The following is a 23,302-nucleotide window of genomic DNA, read 5'->3' on the forward strand; positions in this document are numbered from 1 at the left end:
CATAAGCCTTGAAAACATCGTACTTAACCGAGCCCTGCCTCGAATAGCTCTAAAAGATTCATAAATGCCTACGGATGTCACTGGGTGGCGCCAACGCACTACGTGAAGCTCCTCACCTCACTTCAAAAACAGTTCCTTGGCACCAATATGTCAAAAGATGGCATATTGAGCAATACTCATTCTCAAACAAAATGGATGACTTCCTGTTCAGCGTCATGCATATGTATTTATTTAGACTTTATCGATACAGGTAAACAATTGAGAACAGATTCACATTTGCAATGCTGACCTGGTTACATGGCACAATTTCCATGACAATCACTGAAACTGGTGTCATATGAAACTTTCTAAGGGGTTATGAGGACCCCCCTAAAATCAAATATTTTTACCAAACGTTCTTGGGCATTCTCAAAGTCAGGACCCCCATAATGATGACTCAATTGTCAGAATAATTCCGCCTGATGCTCAGGCCGTCTTGCGTGCCTCCATGGTGCAGGCGGGCCTGTTGTCCAGGGCGGCCCCCCAACTGTTTATACTCTGTGATCAGCCAGGAGAAAAGCAAGGCCCTCTTAGCCATCTTGGAGGATTTCAGCATGTTTACTCAGTATATACAGGAGTCAGTGCAAACAAGAATCTAGATTCCCAGAACACTGACGGAGCCGATTAGACGTTGGCCCAAACGTGGAGCTCGAAGCACTCAGGGACCGTTTTAAGCCCAGCAAAGTTAATGAAACATAAATGTTTACTTCTCTGCCCCGCTCCAACAGCCAAGCGTACATTCCGCACTCAATATTTTGATACAACACAGATTTATGTAGCCATGAAAAATAAGGAAGAACATGAATGGTAAGTAGGATCACCTGATGGAGATGTTTGGTGAGTATAAATTTTTCACAAATTAGATCTTTTTATACAATACTTAACAACTGAAGAAACAAAAACCTATCCAATGAGGTTCTTAAAGGGAAAAATGTACGTCAACACTTGTATGTATTATCTCAAATTGTAAGGCCTTTTTCTTAACAAACAAAAGGCAAAATAAAGTTATTTCTGGAAAAACTATGATAAGGAAAAGTTGCATGTGTGGTATCATCGTGGAGTTTAATAAATTCACAATGAAAAACATAGGCTAACAGTAAATATATTTGGAAGGTCATTTTTAAGCCACTCTAACGCCATTTTCAGAACAGGCACACGAACGTCATGGAAAAGTGGAAGCATACAGTATGTGGAGAATGATTGTGGAGTTTTTCTTCAAACAACCAGACTTAAAAACGTATTCAATAATTATAAAATTAAAATTGGTTTACATTTCCAGAAATTGTAAGATAATTATTAACCAAAAGCCAGAGGATTTCATTTCCACGAAAAGCAGAATAACATTAAGAAAAGAGGGGGTCATATGTGATGGTGTTGTTTTTTTCTGGAGTGGGCTACCAAACTTAAAGCATTAGTTTGAAAAATAAACAAAACATTGAAGAAAGAACATCAGTGTATATTACATAAGTTTGGTATTACTAATGAATAAAAAGCTGAAAAGAAAAAAAAAAAATTACCGGTAAACAAAATGCTGTCATTTCAGCCAATCAGAAGTGGGAAGTCCATTTTTAGAAAAGGCACCACAATCAACAAACGTACTGTAAATCGAAGAATTTATTAGAAGCGAGACGCATTTGTCTTCAGATAATCTTGAACATAATTTGGTGTCATGACTGAAGTTGAGCCGAAATGAAGCGTGGCTTGAAAATAGACGTGAGCACGTCCATGTAGACCAGGGGTGTCAAACTCCAGTCCTCGGGGTCCGCCCTCCTGCATGTCTTAGAGGTTTCCTCGTCCAACACACCTGATTCAAACGATCGGGATCAGGATCAGGCTCCTGCAGATCTTGCTGATGAGCTGATCATTTGAAACAGGTGTGTTGCAGCAGGGAGGGGTGGAAAACAGGCAGGACAGCGGCCCTCGAGGACCGGAGTTTGACACCCCTGATGTAGACCCTCAGCTGCCTACACTTTAAACCAACTTTGACACATTATCCCAAACAATTTTCTTGAGCGAGCACAGCTCGTTTCAGGGTACTTAACGCGCGGACATTCTGTGCTTTCTCATGAGCTTTTAAAAAAAAACAGTAAAGTCCGTCGACAGTGATGGGACTGGCAGCCTTCGATTGTGTAGCGCCTGGCTTCAGTGTTAACCACTTTGCTTTAAATCTCACATTGTGTCAACACTCTTGGCCTGTTAAAAATGAAGTGTGCACCTTGTAAAAACCTTAAAACCCACGCGTATAAACACTTTACCTCTTGATCACAAGTGACAACTGCTGGGTACGTCGATGTAATAGCCGTTTTTTTCCTCTTCTTTTTTTTAACCAATAAGACTTTAGATTCGCTTCCCTGCGCCTTCACAAATCCTCAGAGATGTCGAATTTTTTACAACCTCTAATTGGTTGAGCTATGTTTATCCCTCTGATTGATTGGTCTTAAAATGCACACGTTTTTCATCACTAAGTGAGAGTGGTGCGGGGGCTCCTGGGGTGTCTTGCAAAGAGTTCCAGCGAAATTAGGACCACCACTGCTTATAAGGAAAGCAGCAATGACTTTTGAGATACTGAAAAACTCACTAACACTGAAATTAAAACGCTGAGTATTGTCCACTAAGCCTGCAGTTTGCCTACTTCATGGTAACTCCCGGCTGGATAGTCTTTATCTTTTTTTTTCTTTTTTTTACCACAGTCATAAAAAAAAATCCAACCCTAGTCCAAGTCAACCCAAACATATTTTAGATGTTAGAAATACCCATTAGGAAGAATAATTTCTGACAAAAAGAGTTGACAAAATAAATAGAAATTGTCCGAAAAATCAGAATTGTTGTCATCGGAATATAGTAAGATATTTATTAATAATAAAATAAACAAACAAAACATAGCCACTAAATATATTTTATTGTCACCCCTTTTTGTCCTTTTTTTTAACAAAAAATATATGCATTAAAAAACACAAACGTTTCATATAATAAAATAATGTTCTTCAAACAATATGAACACCTCCACTTTACAAATATTTTATACAATACACAGCTTTGGAATTTCGCAATAACATCTACAATGTGGTTAGCTTGTTTGAGTTCATAGCCCATAATCCGGATGCTTAATGATGCATGGACTTGACGATATATGATATTTGCTAATATACATTATCAGCAAATATCTGTTGATTTCAAAATGGGGTTAGTTTAATGTTGGTTAAAAATGTTTCCAATGACTTGGAATATTATGTATCATCATCGCCAAGCAATCATATAAATAAGTGTATAGTGAACGAAGTAAAGCCCAACACATGTATTTTCTCCTATGTACATAAAATTCACACAAACCCAAATCAGAAAAAGTAGGGAGGGTACATGTGGACGGACATTTTCACTTGTGACAAAAACTTCTGCCCCCAATAGAAATGGAACTGTTTTCCTACTTTTCCTGATTTGGGATTGTAAAAAAATGACAACAACTCTGTACATAACATGTAAAAACTAGCAGCACAAGATAGATTGTTAGATTGGGTGAAGATATGTCCAGGTTTAAATCAACCTTCAAAATGTTTTCTTCATTTCAGTGTCTGCAACTTAACTCCAATTTAAAAATGGCTGCAGTTAAATTCTGGTACAACAAAAGCTCCAAATTTGAACACAAGGTATTTTGTTCTATTGGTTGATTTTGAAATTGTTGTAGTTTCAAAACAATCATGGAAATCATGTAAAGTGAATGTATTTGTTTTTAAGTTCAAATTTAAAATGAATTGCTCATCCTTTGAAGTATGAAAATTTGGTTGAATTTCAACTTTGGACGTTCCACTGTACTCCGCAGTCACGTCTGCAGCTAAGCAACAGTGTCAGAATAAAAACAAAATAGAATAGTAAAATCTTGATATGTTTTGTGGGACGAAAACATATCCTTTCAGCGCCGTGTAACACACACATCAGTAGCTTCATCGGGAAACACACACATAATGCACACATGCTACTTTCTCGTTGTCAACAAGTTTCACCTGTTCTGAATTTTCTTTGTCATTCTTGTGACTGAGATGATCAAATTCACTTGGCAGACATACCAAAAAGGTTTTTCACTTTGATGGCCTGGGCAAGGGAAGCAGAGCTTAATCGAGTCACAGATGAATTCTGTATTCCCGTATTGAATTTCTGTAAATATGAAACACAACCTGTAAGGCAGCCAGTTACATACAGAACCATAATTCAATGGACCAACGGGTGTCTATTTACATTGCCATCAACTCCCACTCATGACAAAAGACAATAAAGTGCACAATACAAAATTATTTCAGTCCACTGTCATAATGATCGCTGAATATGTTTTCTATACACTATTACAACTCACAATTTTGTAGAATTTGTGGGTACCCTGCTTGACGCCCCGCATCCGGAGGTGATGGGCCTGGGGCAACCGAAGCCAGGAATTTTTGGAATAATGTTAAACAAAATTAGCGGTATATAACAATATAAAGTATGTCACGAATGTGGCTTTGGTGTTGCTGTTCTGTGTAGCAACAGAGTTCAAACTCACCAGTTATGGATTTAGAGGGGAAGCGAACCCCCAAATTTTCTTTACAAGAATATGTTCCATGCAGGCCCACTAGTCGAAACATTCTGATTAATACTGCGTTTGTGCAATAAGAGTTAATCCACTCGTTTTTAGCCATCTCTGGGGGCGGCCATTTTTGTCACTTCTGTCAACTGAAAATGACATCACAGTTGCTCAGGGCTCAGGTAACAACAATCATGGCTCAGCTTCAGAAAGCAGGTGAGCTGTGATTTTGTGATTTTCAGTGGACAGAAGTGACCAAATGGTCGCCCCCGGAGATGGCTAAAAACGGGAGGATTTTCCTGTTTAACTCATATTGCAACAAACACAATATTAATCAGGATGCCATGTTTAAACTAGTGAAGGCGCATAGAACATATTATTGCAAAGAATTTTGGAGGCTTGACTTCACCTTTAAATGTCTGTATTTTTCAGATGGGAAAGGAACAGATTTTATTTGAGGTTTAGTTATCCTAAATGGATTGACACACACACCCAGCGAATAATTAGCGTGCCTGTAAAAGGGATGCACATTACTTGAGGAAACATTGCAGTCTGGGAATTTTTTTGTTTCGTTTTTGTAATCAATGTTATTACTATATGAAATGATTCACTGGTTGGGGACCTCTGCTCCCAGGCAAAACAAATCTTGTGGCGATTGGAAAGTTATTGGGGATGGAAGTGAAAAGGGCTCAGTGGAGCTCTCATCTTGGCAAAGAACCAGTACAGACCAGTACCCCAGGGGATTGTTATATAGTGTGTGAACCTTTTGATTTGTTGGCTATTTCATTTTGTTAAAATTGATGAAAAGCATGATATGCGTGCTGATCTGTTTGTCAATGAGTTGAGCATCTTGGTGAGGGCCAATACTTGATGGTTTGCCCCAGGTCCTATAGTAGATAAAGGCGGCCCCGCAAACCGGTAGCAATTCGCATTAATCAGTACTGGAGTAGCTGTCAGTTTCCAAAAGGTTGGTCACTCCTGCAACATTTCCCAACTTCTAATGTGCCCTTGACTAAGGAGGTCACATCATGGTTGAAAAGTCCACAATGAAAGAAAGTCAAGTTCAGAGCTTTGAGTATGAATTACAAACAATGGGTTATCTTCGGCAGGCGTATGCGTTAATGTTTTTGACGACGTAGAAGCCAATGGTCATGGGAGGCATGGCTATCGTCCGTCCTGCCCGTAACGTCTTTGGCTTCAATTCCGGGAATGTTTCATTGTCCAGCATTGACAGCCTCTCGCCGTTCAACTGCACATGTCTGAGAGAAGAAGGAGAAGAGATAACGTGCGTTCGATAGTCTACTCCAAAAGGCAGTCCAAGTAAAACTGATGTTTGGTTTATTATTATATCATTTGTACACATGGGGGTGCTACTGCCTCTCCGATGAAATTCACTTAAGTGCATGTCAATGGTACTACAATGACAATAATACTGAAGAGGGTAAACTGCAATGAAACATGAAAAATAATTATTAACCACTGAAGTCCTCATAGTTTGTTTCATTTAATGAATTATTATTAATCTGCACAATTTTTTTTCATGGAAATACAATATTTAAGTCTATTTGTGATGTTCTTTTTCAATTAGGGATGCACTGGATGATGAATTAGAAAATAAGTGACACATCCATCCAAAAGATGTCATAATTTAACTAAAATACTACATAAATAAAAAATAAAAAAATATCCTGATCCTGGAAAAACAAAACGAAAAAAAACTTTTATCAAGACAAAACGGCATTTAGTTTCATTTTTTTTCGACACATTAGTACATGATTCTTTATACCTTCAACACATTGCATTTTACAGTATAATTTTAAGTAATTATAGACTACAAATTACTTAAAGCTATATGTTCGCACAAAGGTAAAATTTAATAAAAAAGCAGATGAGAAACTAGATACATTTACCAAAGCTTTGTTGCAACACGTGGGTGTGACCACCATAAAAAAATACCACTACTTAGACAAATTTATAGACATCTGACAGAAGACAACTCTTCATAAAAGTGTGGTCAAAGCAAAATACTCATCATCATTTTTTTCCCCAACACCTAAAAGATGCTTCAAAATTGTTTAAATCCTGCCTGAGACTCCAATAGGTTCTCACGAAAGTATCACATAGCACACATGCAGACATAGGCGCGCACACACATGCACACGCATACACACGCAAGAGCGACGAAAGAAAAACTTACACTAACCTTTGAATTCTACAGATGATTAATGCAATTAATAAAAAAAAAAAATCTGAGATGGCCTGCAACAAGCATACATTCCACACACCTAAAAAGCAGTTATTCGAAACTATGAAATAAAAGAGGCAGCATACAAATCAGGTGAAGCAATGCAAAATATTCTCTAAATATAGGATGAATGTTTAACTTTTTTAAAAATGTTTAACTCTTTTCAAATGTTAACTTTGAAGAATTACACTGCCATCAGTGCAGGTAAATACATATGTGAGTAATTGTAAGAACATTATTACACTGGTGTGCTGAAACGTTTTGTCCCTTTAAATGTATAAATTCTTACCAATCGTCGATTGTTTTGATCGTGCTGTTGATGTGTGTGTGTGTGTGTGTGTGTGTGTGTGTGCATGCGTATACTAACTTGGCTTTAAGTCCGTCATTGCCGTAGGGCTGCAACAGGTATTGATGCACTGTCTTGTTCCGTAGCGTACCTGCCAACTTGATTTTCTTCCGCGAGCGATGCAGATTGATGATGTAGATAGTGATGGAGCCTCTCACGTAATTGTGGCTGGAACAGTGAAGAAAGTGAGGCGTCACTTTTGTTTATTTTCTCTCGCTAAATTCACAGCAGATTAAAGCAATACATGTATCTTTGTTCCCATCAACATGAGAGGCTTAGTTATGACCTTGCCTTGTATAATAAAATTCGGTTTTATTTAAGAAGACAACAAAGAGGTGGCTGTCTTTCATTACTTTATTCTCAATTGCGAGACCATTTAGAAGAATATTCTTGAGCCGTTCTTGATCAAGATGAGCAGTGAAGACTAAGTATTACCACAGTGCCCAATTCTATTACTCCTTCTTGAAGGTCAAGAAACCAAAGTCAAGGCAACAAAGCAGGGGAGCAGAACTGACAGCTGACAGCTTTTCATCCAACTGACCACGCAGAGGAAAACAAATCACGGCATAACAAAAACATTTGATTGTTGCTTGATATTTTTACTCATAAAATCTCAAATGGCCCCCGACAGGAAAAATGTGCAGAAAGTCAAAGGTCTCATGAACGGTGTGAACGTAATGACCAACACGTCTTGGGTTACACAAACAGTGTTTGAGTCAAAGCACTGGGGACACAACCTGATAGGGAGACTGGCCAAAGAAAAATAATTTTAACAGAAAAATAAGACAAACATGATCAAATCTAATAAGGGCTTCAATTGGACCACAAAAACAACACCAGTTCTAGTGAGTACCACATGTCAGCTATGAGGATCAGGGTCAATGCTTTTGCTCTCCCAATATGGCTGCGCAACTCAAATTTCATCGTGACTTCTACATCTATTTTTATTATTGTTTGGCTACAGGGTAAGTCATTTATTTCCTACAATTAAACCAGACATCATAGAACACTGTCTGGCGGTGTGTAAAAATTCTTTGAGATGGAGGGAGCGATAATGACCTCTCAGACCATATAGAGGATGATGTTCTCAGATCTCCTCACGGGGAACATAAACATGTGTTGTTAGCGTTTGATGTTCGATGCACTGCTGGAAAAATGAAAAAGCATGCTAACCACTAAAAGGGCTAAAAGGGCAGCGAAAGCCAAGTATCTAATCTTTTGAAACCGCTGACTGCCTAAGCATATTGAATATATGCGCTGTCAAACACAGTGTAGTCAACCACCGTCCACTCGCAGACTTTCTAAAACCGCAATGTGGCACAAAAAAAGATAATGGAATTTCACCCTTTCTGTTATCCACTGCCAGAACTACCTTGCTCTGTACTTTATAACAGTGTTTTTCAAACTGTGTGCCGCGGTACACCAGTGTGATATTGTCAGGTGTGCCTTGGGAAATTATCTCATTTGTGTGCCTGTGCGGTCTAGCACCTGGCAGCGTAATCATGTCTTTACTACATTGTAGTACTCTTCCATACCAGCAGGTGGCAGCAGCAGCAGCAAGTAGCCAATTGTCTTTTTATCTTCAGCGATTAGTGACGCATGTTTATCCAAACAGGCCCATGTTTCACACTGAGTAAGTATCAATATGAAACATTATAAAATACTTTTTTCTTTGTGTTTATTTAATTCCTATTCAAGACGTTCTAATATAATGTCATTCTTCAATGTTAAAAAATGCTTATATAAACAATATACCACTTATCTTGTTAAAATAAGCTTTTTTTTTTTCACAATTTCAGCTGCGGGTGTGCCGCGGGATTTTTTCAATGAAATAAATGTGCCGTGACTCAAAAAATGTTTGAAAAACACTGCTTTATAACATGGGGTCCTCAACCACCGGGTCGTGGACTAGAACTGGGACACTCACAGACTGAGCTAACAATATTGTTCCGACATGTTACGAAACGTGAAAGTGTTTGAGTTCTAAAAGTCTGCGATGCTGTGAAGGTGTCTGAATGTGTTTGGATGAGCGAGTCGGTGGGGGCATGTGTGGTGGCGGAAGTAGGACGGCTGAACGGACAAGGAGGGACTCCGATTAAAAAGTGAAATTCGCAAGGAAGTTTTAGAGTTTTACTGGAGTCACAACGCGCTCCCGTCATCTTGATCGTTTAGTGTAAGGTGGTATTCTCAGCTGGTTTGGATCAGTATTTTTCTAGTCTTGGCCAAATGACAATAACCAACATCCATCCATCCATTATCCACACATCATTTTCAGTCTTTGCGATGACGTGACACAACCAAAACCCAATAGATGAGCTCTAACAAAACCGAAAACAAGAAACTTCGCAAATAATTACGAGAGTGGCATGTATGAAGCACAGGCGAAAACACAATTGAGCATGATGGCAAAAATTTGCATTGTGGAAAAAAAAAGCCCAAAAATCTAGTTGTCTTGTACAAACGTGACCCTACAAAATTTCAATTTTTTTTTTTTTTTTTTTACAAAATTCAGTCTTTGTAATATCTATGTCTGAGACTAGGCTGATGACTAAAAACGCTCTAAGTTGTCTTTAAATGTGAGCAAGTGTGAGATGATAGTTAAAGGGTAATTTTCCACATCTTCAAGTCCTCTGTTGTACAGACAGCGTAAATGAACATTTATTTTTTTTGGCGTAGTTACAGCTGACTGTGGCCATTCATTGCTTCAATGAGATCGTTGACTGATGACTGTTCATCTTGTTTTCATTATCTGTTTCATCAGAGTTTGGCCAAATAATAATAGAGAAGAAGCAACAATTTCAAGAAAAAAATAAGCTGTAGTCAAGAGAGAACATAAGCAATCCGACTTGAGGTACTGGTTTATTGCAAGTTGACTCGCAAGCGCCAAAGCCACTTTATGCAACGGGCTTGCAAATGAGGCAATGATGCCATCAAAACTGCTTCAGCACATGGAGCCTAAGCACCATTAAAAGAAAAGCATTGGGAGCATTTTTAGGAGAAAAAAAAAAAAACCCTCAAGAACAACTACTGTACATTCAGCGTTATGATGCATTACCAGTGTATAATATGAGACCAGGTCTGACTGGCAAAGGTTATCCCACACACACCAGGTGACTTGCTGTGAGCAACTATTTCAACTACTTGCAGATATGTAACTTAATCTCATCATTAAATTGGTTATGCAACTTCGGGCTGTTTACCACTCAACTATCTTACCTGTGTAGCGCTTGAACATTTTTCCAGCCTGTAAGCGAGCCCTACAGGGAGTAAGGCCGTAAATCTAGCCTGGTGCTGACAGCCCGTGGCCAGGGTTAAATGATAACCTTGAACAGGCCACGGTGGTACGCTTTATCTCCTCCCTGCACAGACTACCTTATTGTCCCACCCCCTCAAATGGATCCCTCCAGCCAATCCGAGACGGAATAAAGGCGTAGCACACCTTTCAGCAACTCTTTGACAACGGAGGGACAGAACCCACACACCTGATAAGTGATACCCGTTAAGTTTTATAGGCTCTCGACTGTGAATGTGCGGGTGTCCGAGGTCCGCTCATTTATGGGAAGTTGAGTAGGGCGGCTGCGGACTTTGTTGGTCCCGCAGATGTGCTGAGCCTCAGGAGTGGTCATGAAGCAACTTGCTTTCGATCTGAATCTTCCGCAACGTTCCCAAATGGACCCTTGCTCTGTTGTCGGCCTCAAGACCCAAATGACTGTAAATCTGACGACCCTTGCTTTGATTGTGTGTGTCACAGCACGTACTTGGAGTAGCTGGTGCAGTGGGCGTAGATGCGCAGCTTGTCCCGTATGACTCGCCCCGTTTGCGGCTTTCTTTGCAGTCCAGCAACCCGCACGGCTAAGACCCTTGGCCCCACCAGACGTTTGAAGACCAGGGAGAACCAGTAATCCTGAAAAGGGAAATACATCATACATATATTACTTTTAGGATTTGTCCCTCGACATTTAGTCATAATTATGCCTGTCAAATTTGGAGGACTATACTGTGACGGAGCGATTGCGGTAGGCCACGTTTGTTGTTTTGGCAAAAAGCCCAAGAGCAAGTTACGTGCCTCACAAAATAAAGCACGCCGATCGTTTGACACTTCAAGCTAATTGGCTCATGTAATATGTCACATTGCATTGAACAAACCCCCACTAATATGGAATTGATGGGCTCAATTATGACTTTCTTAAAAACCAAATGTTATACTGATCCCTGTATTCATTCATTGCTGTTCTCTCCATGGAGAACACAGACTCAACACCTCTGCAAGAGCCCCTGAACAACATGTGTTCCCCAGGAAGTTCCCATGCAATCCTGCATATGGCAACATTTAGGGGCTTATTTTTTTCCATGCAGACTTTAACTTAATTTGCTGCTGAATCATTGAACGAACCAGAAGGACGCAATATAGCGTTGGCCACGGGCAATGGGATGCCTGAAGCGATGTACTGTATGTTGTGAATACCAAAAAGTTAAAGTTGTGAGTCTCAGCATGGGAGCTCATACAGTTCACACATGGTCTTGCAAGAAGGTCAATGTGACCCGCTTACTTATTTGATGCAAGTGTATTAACCTGCGGTACTTGTGGGGGGCTTTACAGTTGTCGTATTTTATATGCGAAGTTTTGGCAGCTTTTGTGTTTATTGTGGTAGCAAATATACTTATTGTGCCCAGGAAATGTACCGACCAATCATGTGCTGTTGTAACACTTCCCACGAGATACAACTCAGCCAATCAAATTGTTTATACAGAGCAGCTTTGCGGCTGGAGTGAGAGGGTGTGCGAGGAATCGAGTAAAGCATCAGGAAAACAGTTAAGAAAATATATTTCCTGAACTGGGCCTCTTTAACTTTTGAGTTAGGACCCCTGATTTATCTTCAAAAGATAAGTGCTGGTTATTAATACAAATCTGACATATTAAGTGGACTAGCACCTGTTTGACTTTATGACAGAGAGACAACTACCATGATGATTTTCACATTTAAGTGATGGACAGGTAGTAAACTCCTGACAAGTAATGGCCCTGGGGAGGTAAAACTACTCACCAGAAAACAACCAAACACCAGCTGCACAGCTAAAGGACGCGCACATTGATAATAAAATAGTGCGCGTAAAGTTTTAACGGAAACGTATTGTAAAATGAGATATGATATCCGGATTCTTCTTCTATGAAACAACACTCGGTGATGGTAGCGCTCTCCAAACACCTTGCTTTCGCCTCTCCATTATGAGTCTGTCAGGCTTATTCTAAGGTGCTAATTTTATTTACGGATTTATTGGGTTGCTCGTTTGCAAACTTTGATTGCTTGTGTCTCAGTAATTCATTTGTCTGGTCATGATGGAAGTCGGAAGGGTAACATTTTAAAAGGATAACAGATGCTGCACAGATCTATGCACAGTATCACAACATGCAAGTGCTTGTCTTGGGTTTGAGACCTGGCCTGGAGTAAAAACATGGAACTCGGTAGTGGGTATTGGAGAGGTGCCAATCCGCTTCCTGAGCACCGTGGAGATGCCCTTAAGCATCAAACCACCACACTAGTGTAGTTTGCGACACCTTTTGCCTGCGAGCCTACTGAATCCATTGTGAATCAGTGTGCGCGTACATTTGTGTGAATTACACGTAACAAAAATAACAGAGTGTACAAGTGAACGACCCCGCTGGGAATGAATATAGTCATAAAAAATTAATGCGTTTACTTAGAACCGCACGCTAGATATTTTGGCAGATCTAAAAACGGTACCTCAAATTACAATATCTGGGAATTGTCAAAGCACCTGTGGATGAGGACAGGAAGGAGCAAATTGTAAAGAAAGAAAAAGAGAAGTGTGGGATAACTCCATAAAAAAGGTACTGTAAAAGTGGTTGAGTCACTCAGTGATGGAGGAAGGGATTGGACATCTATTTTACCTAAAGGGAAAGGAAGGGCCAGGTCATAAATTTCTTGTCCGCAGGACAAGTTGGCCCTGTAGTGAATTCTCTCAGCAGGTAGGCCAGCGCAGCCTTCAGAAACCCAGCAACATTAAAAGCATTGTGATCCTAGCAGGACGCCACCAGTCCAAGAAAAATAATGGGACGCAGAAGAAAATGAAATGCCATTTTCATAGTTTCTGGGTTCAAAGCCCATATAAAGTCTCGAAAGGGTGTATCAAAAAAAAAAAAGGAAACAGGAAGGTTTTGAAGACAAGTGTTGTTTGTGAACCTAATGACAGTAGATGTTATCGGAAATGGGATTTTGGATTGCCCAAGTCTATTCTGCAGCTGTTTCTGAAAGATAAAAGAGGACAAAATCGTTCATGTCTAATTGCATGCAAAAGTAAATCTTGACACGCCCGCTTTGTCATTGCTAGATAGGACACTAAATAACTTCATTTACGTTAGTGAGTTATATCTTTATAACTCTTTTAATATATTTTTATTACTAAATACTTCAGGTGAGCATATTATTAAGACAGTAAAACGGCATTTGTCCTCACCCGCGAGAGGAGATTAAATTGTGGAAAAATGTAGGAGCGATTCATTTTTATTATTTGAAATACAAGTACTCCATATTTCAGCATGTTGTTGGATATTTGCCCTAGATGCTTGTGTATCTGAATCTCCGGTTGCATCTCTCTCAGCAGGCCAATGTGATGCACAGAGAGAGGCACACAGTTGTGATGGGGGGTGGGGGGGGGGGGGGGCAGGCAGTGACACTGTCCTGAGTTACTGACAAAGGGCTAAGGTTACATAGCATTTCGTCCCGCGTCTAACCACTCATCACTGCTAAACGCCTTTCATCTCAGCTAATAGCTCCCACGGGAAAAACCAAGAGGTGCAATGCAGGAGAAGGAGACTGGACTGGGTCTGGTAGAAAGATGGTAAAAAATTGTTCTGCTCCTACTGTATCACCAAACTGTGAATAAACAAACATTGTGCTGAATACAGAGAGTAGGGGTCCTCAAATAAAAGTTTAAGTGCCCCACTTGAGTAAAATGTCTCACGCCGAGGCCTCGTACATCACGATATGCAGCAAGTATTACACTTCTCTTCTTAATAATTTTTCCTCAACAACTGAATGTCAATAGTACTCCACTAATACGTCTGAAATACTAAATTGGAAGGACCAATAAATACTTAAATGTACATAAAAGGCTCCAAATTAAATTAACATGTTTTTTAAAGTGCTCGAAACTGGAAAAATACACAAAATAAAGAACGTAATTTTTAAGAAAAACTTTTGAATGTAAGCATTGTTATATTTGGGATGTGAACACACAAAAAAAAAACTTTAATAATTTCTCTCTGTTCTTTTCTCATTTAAAAGCAGTCATTATCTTTTTAACTTGACCTTTCTTTCTTGGATTTATTTACTCACCATTTGCAAACACCCACTCACTCCACTCGCAAAGCTTCTCTGAATAAATTATTTGATTGGCTGTGTCATGTCATGTGGGTGTTGAATTATATGCGAATGGTGCATGTACTGTATTTACTTTAGTAATAATCCAAAAAAGCTGCCAGAACGCTGCGCAGGATCAAACAATGCAAGAGTAAATTCCTCAAACGCTCTACCGGTCAAATTACAATCATTTGTCAAAAACATTGCGGTGGTCTGGGTCACTATGGGAGGGCATCTAGGAGCAGATGTGAACTTGCATTCACCTATTGAGGACCTCTGCATAATAAAAATATATAACTTACTGGTAAAGGGTTAAAATGCTGGTCCACAAGATGCGTGTATCCATAATCAAAGAATGAGTGACGCAAGACTACATCAATTCCCTGAACAGCAGCCATGCCAAGCGTGTTAGCCCACCTGGCATACGAGACACACAATTAATGAAATAATAACAACGTGTTTATAAAGTTGCTTCAACATAGATGTAATCCACTCATGATTGTGTCATACCGACAGTTCATCTCTATGGAAGCTATACGGTATAGTGCTAAGAATATTACTGACAGGAAAGCAGCAGCGAATGTGTCCGAGAGATTATTGATGCCTCCTGACCAAGCTGGACCCAGTCCACCGAGCCACACCTTCTTACCAGGTGAACGTGTGCTCACCACCTGCCACAAAAAGTACATACACAGGTGTTAATACATTCATTTTGCACAAAAATAAATGCTGTCTCCTCATAACGCAAGATTGCTTTTCAATACTAGGCTGGAAAGTTAATCGTATACATGATGAAAAGATCCACTTGGATTAATCCAAGCAAATGTTCACGTAGTTTGGTGCTTCTGTTTCGACTAATATTGAGGTTAAAAAAGGCACTAAAACACACAAAAACAATGTCTTCCTATTTGGACATGGAAATTCTTACATTTAGTACACAATCCATTAGAAACAACTTTTCAGAAATAACAGTACCTTGGCAACTTTAGTGATCTGTTCTCTCAGTGCATCCAACAAACGTGTTTTTAAGAAATCCTCCACCTTTTTCAATCTGCCATCCTGGAAATAACTGTGGAACACATACAATTGAACTGTAAAAACAATACAAAACTAAACAGAACATTTCAAGCTTCACTTCTACGATATCTAGAAATTTATTGGGGAGAATTTAAAGTAGTGATCTCATTTGCTGAATATGCGGTAGCTTGATGAAAGATTCACAAACTATTTTTGGACTGCAGCTTAGAAAACCAAAACAGTGGTAATGTAACTTTCAGAGATCAAGAGTGGCCCGATTTCACAATGACTGGGATGAACAGAGACTAATAGTCCAATTCGAAGCCAAATTGTGGGACCGGGACATGCGTTTGCAATTGGAGGGAATGAGGTTTCAAATTGCAGCTAAACAATGCAATAGCGGTTCCGTGTGTGTCTGAGTGAGTGTGCTTCCATGTGTTGTGTATAAACTACAGAATGAAGATACGATTATATGACATTAATAAAAAATACAATTACTTCTATATTTTCTAAACTTGGTAAAATTATAGCTCATCTAGTGGCAAATAGTCTGTCAACTGTATTTTGTTGCATTTGTAATAAACACGAGTGCCATATAAACATTCATTTTAAGATTTAAACGCATGGTGATCCACAATAGCAATTTTTATCATTAAGTAATTGGTGTGCCTCACTAATAAACAGATAAAAACAACATAAACACAAAAGTTCATATTTTTTAACAACAATTTTTGAGACATTTTTTTTTCCACCATTCATTTTTTCAGCATCGCGATAATAAGCGGTATTAATAACAGTTTCAGCTGTTTCATGCCAAGTTGCCATTCTTATATTTTAGAACTGAAGAAGGAAACCAAAAAATGATGTAGATTCCTCAGTCAGAGGAGCCATAAATCAAACTGACAATGTTAATGAAGCCAATGAAGCAGAGGAAAAATGGCTCATTACTATTATAGCATCAAAGAATTCCTGACTTTCAAAGGTCTTTACTTTGGAAAAGCCAACGTCCACAAGCGAAATGATGTGCTGGATGTGGAGTGACATGTTTTGTGTGTGCGGTTTCTCTCACATTACTGTTTACTGTAAGTGTATGCACACTGCACGCTGCAGTTTGAAATACTATGAGATTCAATAGTTAAGTAATAATAATCAAATGCTTTGAATGTATAATTGGCTCACACTAACAGCACATGAGAGAACCTATGGCCTGTGAGAGCATTTGATCTGGCCTTAAATTGGAAAGAAAATCACAGCGGAATGTGCACAAAAACATTCAACCCACATATTTTCATAATATATAATAAACCCTTCATTCAATCATTGCCTGATATTTTATTATCTGAATTTACATGGCCCTGGGTCGACCTGCAAAGGCAAAAACGACCCCTCAAGGGAAAAGTTCTCCATTGCTCATGTGCATTGTCTTTTTTGTGTGCCGACTCGCCGAGTGTTTTAAAACATTATTTGGAAAACGAAGGCGAGGTGAAAACGTTAAATTATGTATTTTTAAAAGGAGAAAAGCAAAACATAACTTTAGCTTGGAGCTGTTTTGAGCTATTGTATAAAATAAAAAAAAGCACGTCATTGTATTATCAGCTTTCAAACCGTTTCCCTTTTAAGCAATCCCACTGGTAAATGTACAGAGCTGCACTTCAGACTCAATAGAACATTACTTAAATCTTAATGTCAACTAACTTACAGTAAATACCTCAAAGTCATTGACAAAAACAACAAAATGGGCCACAAATGTCATTTGGGAAATAAGAGCAGGTCAAGCTAATGTTAGTTAAGACTGAAGTATTCCTCCCGGTCCACAATGTGGTGTTTGTGTTTATTTCAATTCGGTTGATGTTGATTTGTTTACGTTTTTTTTGTTTGTTTGTTTGGTTGTTTGTGACTGATATTTCGATTAGGATGTTTTCCTGGCGTTATTTAAAAAAAAAAAAAAAAAAAAAAAAAGAAAGGCCCTGCACCACTACACTGCTGCTTGCAATTAGAGCTCATATTAAGTGTGCTTTGCTTTTCAGGGGCCACTACACAGCAAATAGGAAGCAAATTTGTCCCATTCCCTTTTTTCGCTCATATTTTCACAAGCCTAGATGGCAATGTAGCAGTCAAGACTTAACAAGGTCAGACGGCCTAACTGGAAGTTGGCCACTGATTAGGACTTTGTTCTGCCCTTTGAATGATGTTTTAAAGGGCTATAAATGTCATATCCTGTTTTGTTTGCTTGTTCCTGTGTGGAATTTTCCTCTGTATTGCAGTTTCCCTGGTGTGTGTTGGTGGGCGGAGGCTCCCGTGTCGCACCTGCTGGTGATCAGCAGCAACAGGGTATTTAGACGTGGGAGACACAGGAGGAAGGCGCTGAAAAGTTGTCTATTGATAGTGCCTATCTGTTTATTATTATGACCAGCTAGGAGTGATTTTGAAAGTAGTAGTCCGTTTCTCTGATTTATTTCTCTGCTTTGTGAGTTTAGAGGTTGTTTTTTTTTTCTAGCTAGTTCAGCGTCTTCCCATTGTGGCTTCCGTCCACCTTCCTTATTTGGTACGAGTACTTATTTTTTTCTCAGGTTGACCTTTATTTGTAATGTCACTTTTTGTTTAGTCCTTTGTTGCATGCTTATGTGCACCTTTTATTAAATCTCCCAAGTCTGTTGTGTTTGCTTTGTGGTCCAACCACTTGTGTGTTTAATGCTGCCCTGACAAGAAATTGTAGCCATTTCCTGCAACAAAATATTAAATGTCATGAATGTTTCACAGTTCAGAAGTAACACACAATCTTATGTCCAAAAGTGGTGACTTTGCAAAGTGACAGTCTTATGTCAAATATATATTACCGTATTTTTCAGACTATAAGGCGCACTTAAAATCCTTTACTTTTCTCAAAAATTGATAGTGCGCCTAATAAGGTGCATCTCATCTATGGATGTTGAATTTAAGTTGAATAAAATTTGACTCATTTGCTATTCTGGTTTGTTTCCCTTAATGTGCAATAATGATGTAAACATATTTACATTGGTTTTTGATTCTGAATGTTTACTGATAATGTTATACATTAACGGCTACAGTATGCCGCCGTCTCTGTGTGACCTATGCCTTTGCTGCTGTAACGATGAAAATTTCCCCACTGTGGGATCAATAAAGGCCTTCTTATTCTTAATGCACCTTATAAATGCAATACATTTTGAGCTTACTTTAAAAACATGTTTTACCCAAAAATATTGTTTGAATGTCCAAAAATAAAGGTAATTTGAAGAAAACAAAGGCTCATTTATCCTAAAACCGGAAAGGATGCACACATGATGCACTTAAAAAAACAAAAACAAAACAAAAAAACACAAAGACAAATTGCCTTTAAAAAAAATACAATAAATCTAAAAATCAGACGCTTCAGTCTTTAATTTTTTTCACCCTCTCTTTCAAAGTAATCCAATACATCAGTAGAGGAGTGAAAACGGTTTGGAATACAATAATGACGGCAACGGATGCATATTGTAAACAAATGATATCGAGACAGAAAACCTGCCAGATGGACAACTTGTTTTAAAAGTTAAAATTATAATATTATGAAAACTCTAAGCCTCACACGGAAAAAATTGCTTTCAAATGACCCCAGTATTTGAAATGTACTGTACTGTCCAAACCAACTCACGGCAGCTGCACTGCAGTGAAATGCGCATCATAGACGTGCTAATGAGTGGTCTCCAAGTTTATTAGTTTAGTTCTTCTTGTAGACATGAGAGTTTCTGTCATGCACACTGGTAAGACAGGAATCTGGAGCTCTCGTATAAAACTGCCTAATTGACAGAGAGAATGGGCTGGAACATATGGTTTGATTTTAACAGTGTGGGTGGTGTTTTTCTAAGCCCTACTGACAAGTCCTTCCTCCTTCCGTTTCTTCTAATTAGACCTGACCTTCACTTCACTGACCGTACATTCACGCAAGGTGGGTATGTTGTTCTGCGATACACACGTGTGCAAAGAGACAGGACTTTCATGGATTTATATGCATTCCTAGAATGTGTGCAATAGACAAATGACAGGTGTTACTAATTTAACACAAAGTGTAAGTTGTTTTTCCTTGTTTTCCCATCCCCATAATACTCACAGTTCTTCAAAATGTGCCTCAATCACTCAGTAATAGTGCGGATATGTCTGGCTACTACAAAATGTTGGTCCTTTTGATTCAAGGTTATACCGGCAGGGTATTTTCTTGTTAAAGGAAAAAACCCAAAATATAACTTTTTAAAGCCATTTCGATTTTTTTTGTTTTACATTATCCATTAACCATTATCCATGAATTGGAACTGAAAATGCTGGAAAATAATCATCATAATAATAGACCTATGATATCCTCTAACACTTCAGCAACATTTTGTGATCAAGTGCGGGGGTCGGTGGGGGGGGGGGGGTCGGGAGGTGGGGGCTGCAGACAATTTGCACATTGTTGTTATTGTCTCTGGGGATGTATTGTATAATTCTCACCAATTATTACCAATGGATTAGTTTCTGTAATTTTTAAGAATAATTTAAGCATTCATTTAGAAAAATCCAACTGCAGACACTTTCACGATCTGCAGCAACGCTGTTAAGGGAATGGTCTGTGTATTCTGTTAATGTCAACGGAAGTCAAAAGAGGAAAAATGGGGTAAAATACCTACTGTTGCCACGTAACTGCGTCAATAACTGAGCCAGCATCTTTCATGAATCTGAAAATGAGAAAAAACAAATTAAACAACCAATCTGAGCGGAACCTACTTTATAATTAAAACGTCTCACGCTGATTCACACCATGGAAAACTTTCTGTGCAAGGGCAATAAAGTCCCCCAACCTAAAAAGTGTGAGAACACCTAATAAGGCCATTTGCGATTTAGGATCCTTTAAAACATTCAATTGTTTCCAGGAGCTTTAACATGTCTACCAAGGGTAATGCAGTGCACAGTGGCTTTTTTTTGTATTGATTTATATGAGGAAGTGCCGCCACCATTTGGATGGTGTTTATTTTACGTTATTTAAAGTTGAATGCCGACAACAGTTGGTATATCAAGCAGTGTTATTATTGGCACGGTGATCAGCGCAGACACGCTGAAATTTTCCGAAAGATGTCAACAAAGCGCTAAACAGTCTAAATGGCTCTTAAAAAAAGGACTCTGCTAAAGGGCGTGATAATGGAAGTACTTGTCATAAAGCAGAAAGATGTGTGCTCTCCCTCTCACGTTTTGTAACCAGGATTCGTATGTGTTGTTGTTTTGATTTTTATTAGACAAATGAGAAAGCAATCCAAACAAAAAATTGTCGCGAATTAAACTTTTGAATGACGATGTGACTTCCCACTTAATGATTTTTTTTTTTAACAGAAAAGGACAAATTTCCCTGAATTGGTATGCTAAAAATCAACTAATGACTTAAGACACAAGAAACCTTTGAATCAGATGTTCTCCATGTTATTATTCAAGAAAAATTTGGCTTGGTCATCAGCAAACCAAAATGGCCACCTACCAATGCGTTTAAAAGCACACTTTCTTGATTTTCGCGCATCATGTCATTATGAACATGCATGCTGCATTTTACGTCAGTCAGACACACAGGTGTCAGGGCTAAAATAACCAAAGCCTGCAGGGCATTGTTAATGTGCCAGTTTGGGGGGGATCCCCCCCCCTCCCCTCCCCTCCCCAAGTCTAGAACCCCTAATACATACTTATACAATCAGGATACACATTTGCAAAATGTATTTAGTTTTTTCAAATATTCATAAGGCCAACAAAAAGATGATTTACTTATAATAACAAGAGATGCCAGAAATTTCAATAAAACGCTACCACCGTAACACGTACTGAGGCCATGATAAAACCTCAAAGGACCTATAAAAGAAAAAAAATAAATAAACATTTTGCTCAAATGTAACTCATAACTCAATTTAAAAAATGTGTTCCCCACTCCAAAATGTCTCTCCTATGGTGTACCCTTCTCCCACACTTGAGCCTTTCAGTGTGAGTATTTGCAGTCGCCTTGTACCTGACACTAATGGTTCCATATTTGGGGCGTAACAGCTTGTCAGACATGCTTCAATGTGTATTTCTAAACATCAGAGACACACAACTTTTGCTACGCTGGCTTGTTTAGTCTGTCCAGTTCGGCTATTTGGATAGTTAGCAGCTCCCAGTCTAAATCAACGTTTAGCTTTCCGACACCAGAACAGCCCTCGTAAGAGTGTCAAACACATAGGAATCACCTCGTCATTAAACTTGACACGTATGACTTGAAGACTCCCCAGCCTTCTTTGCTCTCGTACTCCTCCGGTTCTCACCTTTATCATCCGCATCCTTCCTATCCCCGACCGCTCACCCGTCGCTCAAATATACAGTGTTTTTATTTGCGAGTAAATTTAATCTGTCGGATACAAACAGCTGCGACTCTTAATGTCCTTGCTGATCTCAGTGGCTTGAGCAAAGGGAGGCTTGTGTCAAATTCGCCTCTTCCAAATACCTTTCAAAATGTGGGTGGCTGCAGAGAAGAGACAGATTCAGGCTGAGATATGCACAGACAAACTCTTCCTGTGTTTATCTGCACGCATGATTTTATTGCGGCGTTACCATGCCGTTTAACTTTATGGGCTCTATTGTGGTTCCAATTGTTTATTTAACAATGCGAGTTAAAGCCTAGCGATACACAGGGTAATCCCTTACTGCACTTATTTGGTCGTTACAAAACTCTCATAAATGACTGGTCACAGCTGGGACATTTTTCCATCCAGCCACAGTACAGTAGACATGCACACTCTTGACTAGGGCTGGGGAAAAAAATATCGTATCGCGATGCTTTTTATGCGGATACCAAGTGTCAATACGTTGATGAAGTATCGATACTTTAGATACCTCATGTTATGTTGTGTTTTGTACATTCTATAACATACTTTTGGAACATTTGAGGTCCTCAAAGTAAAGCTTTGTGAATGGAGTTTTTTTTATTGCACTCCTATTAAGTAATACTCCTATTACACTAAGTTAAAACTTTGGAAACACATGCCTCAGTTTTTTTCAATATATATTCTTATAATATTTAAGTATCGCAGTACGTAACGGATCGCCACCCAAGTATCGGGATCCGTATCGGATTGGGACAAAAGTGTATCGCCCCAGCCTTACTGTTGACCATAACAGCCTATTCAATGTGCTTTTAACGTCATTTGCATTTTAATCCCAACACTATGGGCACAACATTCTGTTTTAATACTTTGGTCTTGAAACCTTACACGTTTTTAAAATGTTTTTCTTTGATTGTTTAATCATGGTAAATACTTTATTTCAGGGTAGGTTTGGTAAACATTACGACCTTTTTTATGTCAATGCTTTCAATGGACTTTCAAACAACAAAGCTTGCTAATATAATTGGATTTGAGAGGAGGATAAGAACCTTTTATATTAGATTAAACACAATAGTATGTTGTCATTCAAAATAGTGGTCCGACAATAATAGACACCATACTGCAATTCAATGACAGATGCCACATCCAGGATAAACAGTGCAAAATGGATGGATGGATTTAATAATGCTGTCATTGTTGAATAGAATAGAAAGCTTTAAAAACATTAATAAAAACTTTTTTTATCTGTAACCATTAAAATTTGGAATCTTAATAAAACTTCGCACATGCAACCGCACAAGTGTTTAAAATGATTATTATTTTTGATTACTTAAAACACTGTCTCATGTTTAGTAC

General features: G+C 38.7%; 1 protein-coding gene across 1 annotated transcript in view; it reads right to left on the reverse strand.

The window, feature by feature from the left end:
- Window positions 1-2,919: 2,919 nt before the first annotated feature.
- hpse2 (heparanase 2) overlaps window positions 2,920-23,302 on the reverse strand; it is a 46,951-nt gene continuing 26,568 nt past the window's right edge. Inside the window, exons 6-12 of the mRNA XM_086046109.1 lie at window positions 20,243-20,290; window positions 15,540-15,633; window positions 15,129-15,235; window positions 14,867-14,981; window positions 10,941-11,086; window positions 7,204-7,350; window positions 2,920-5,850 (exon numbers count right to left, since the gene is read on the reverse strand). Coding sequence (XP_085902235.1) covers window positions 5,688-5,850; window positions 7,204-7,350; window positions 10,941-11,086; window positions 14,867-14,981; window positions 15,129-15,235; window positions 15,540-15,633; window positions 20,243-20,290 — 820 coding nt within the window. The 3' untranslated portion in view covers window positions 2,920-5,687. The remainder of the gene's footprint in view (window positions 5,851-7,203; window positions 7,351-10,940; window positions 11,087-14,866; window positions 14,982-15,128; window positions 15,236-15,539; window positions 15,634-20,242; window positions 20,291-23,302) is intronic.

Source organism: Filicampus tigris, chromosome 11, assembly GCF_054856515.1.
Source record: "Filicampus tigris isolate MCC_2025a chromosome 11, RoL_Ftig_1.0, whole genome shotgun sequence".
In the NCBI taxonomy this organism is placed as follows: Eukaryota; Metazoa; Chordata; class Actinopteri; order Syngnathiformes; family Syngnathidae; genus Filicampus; species Filicampus tigris.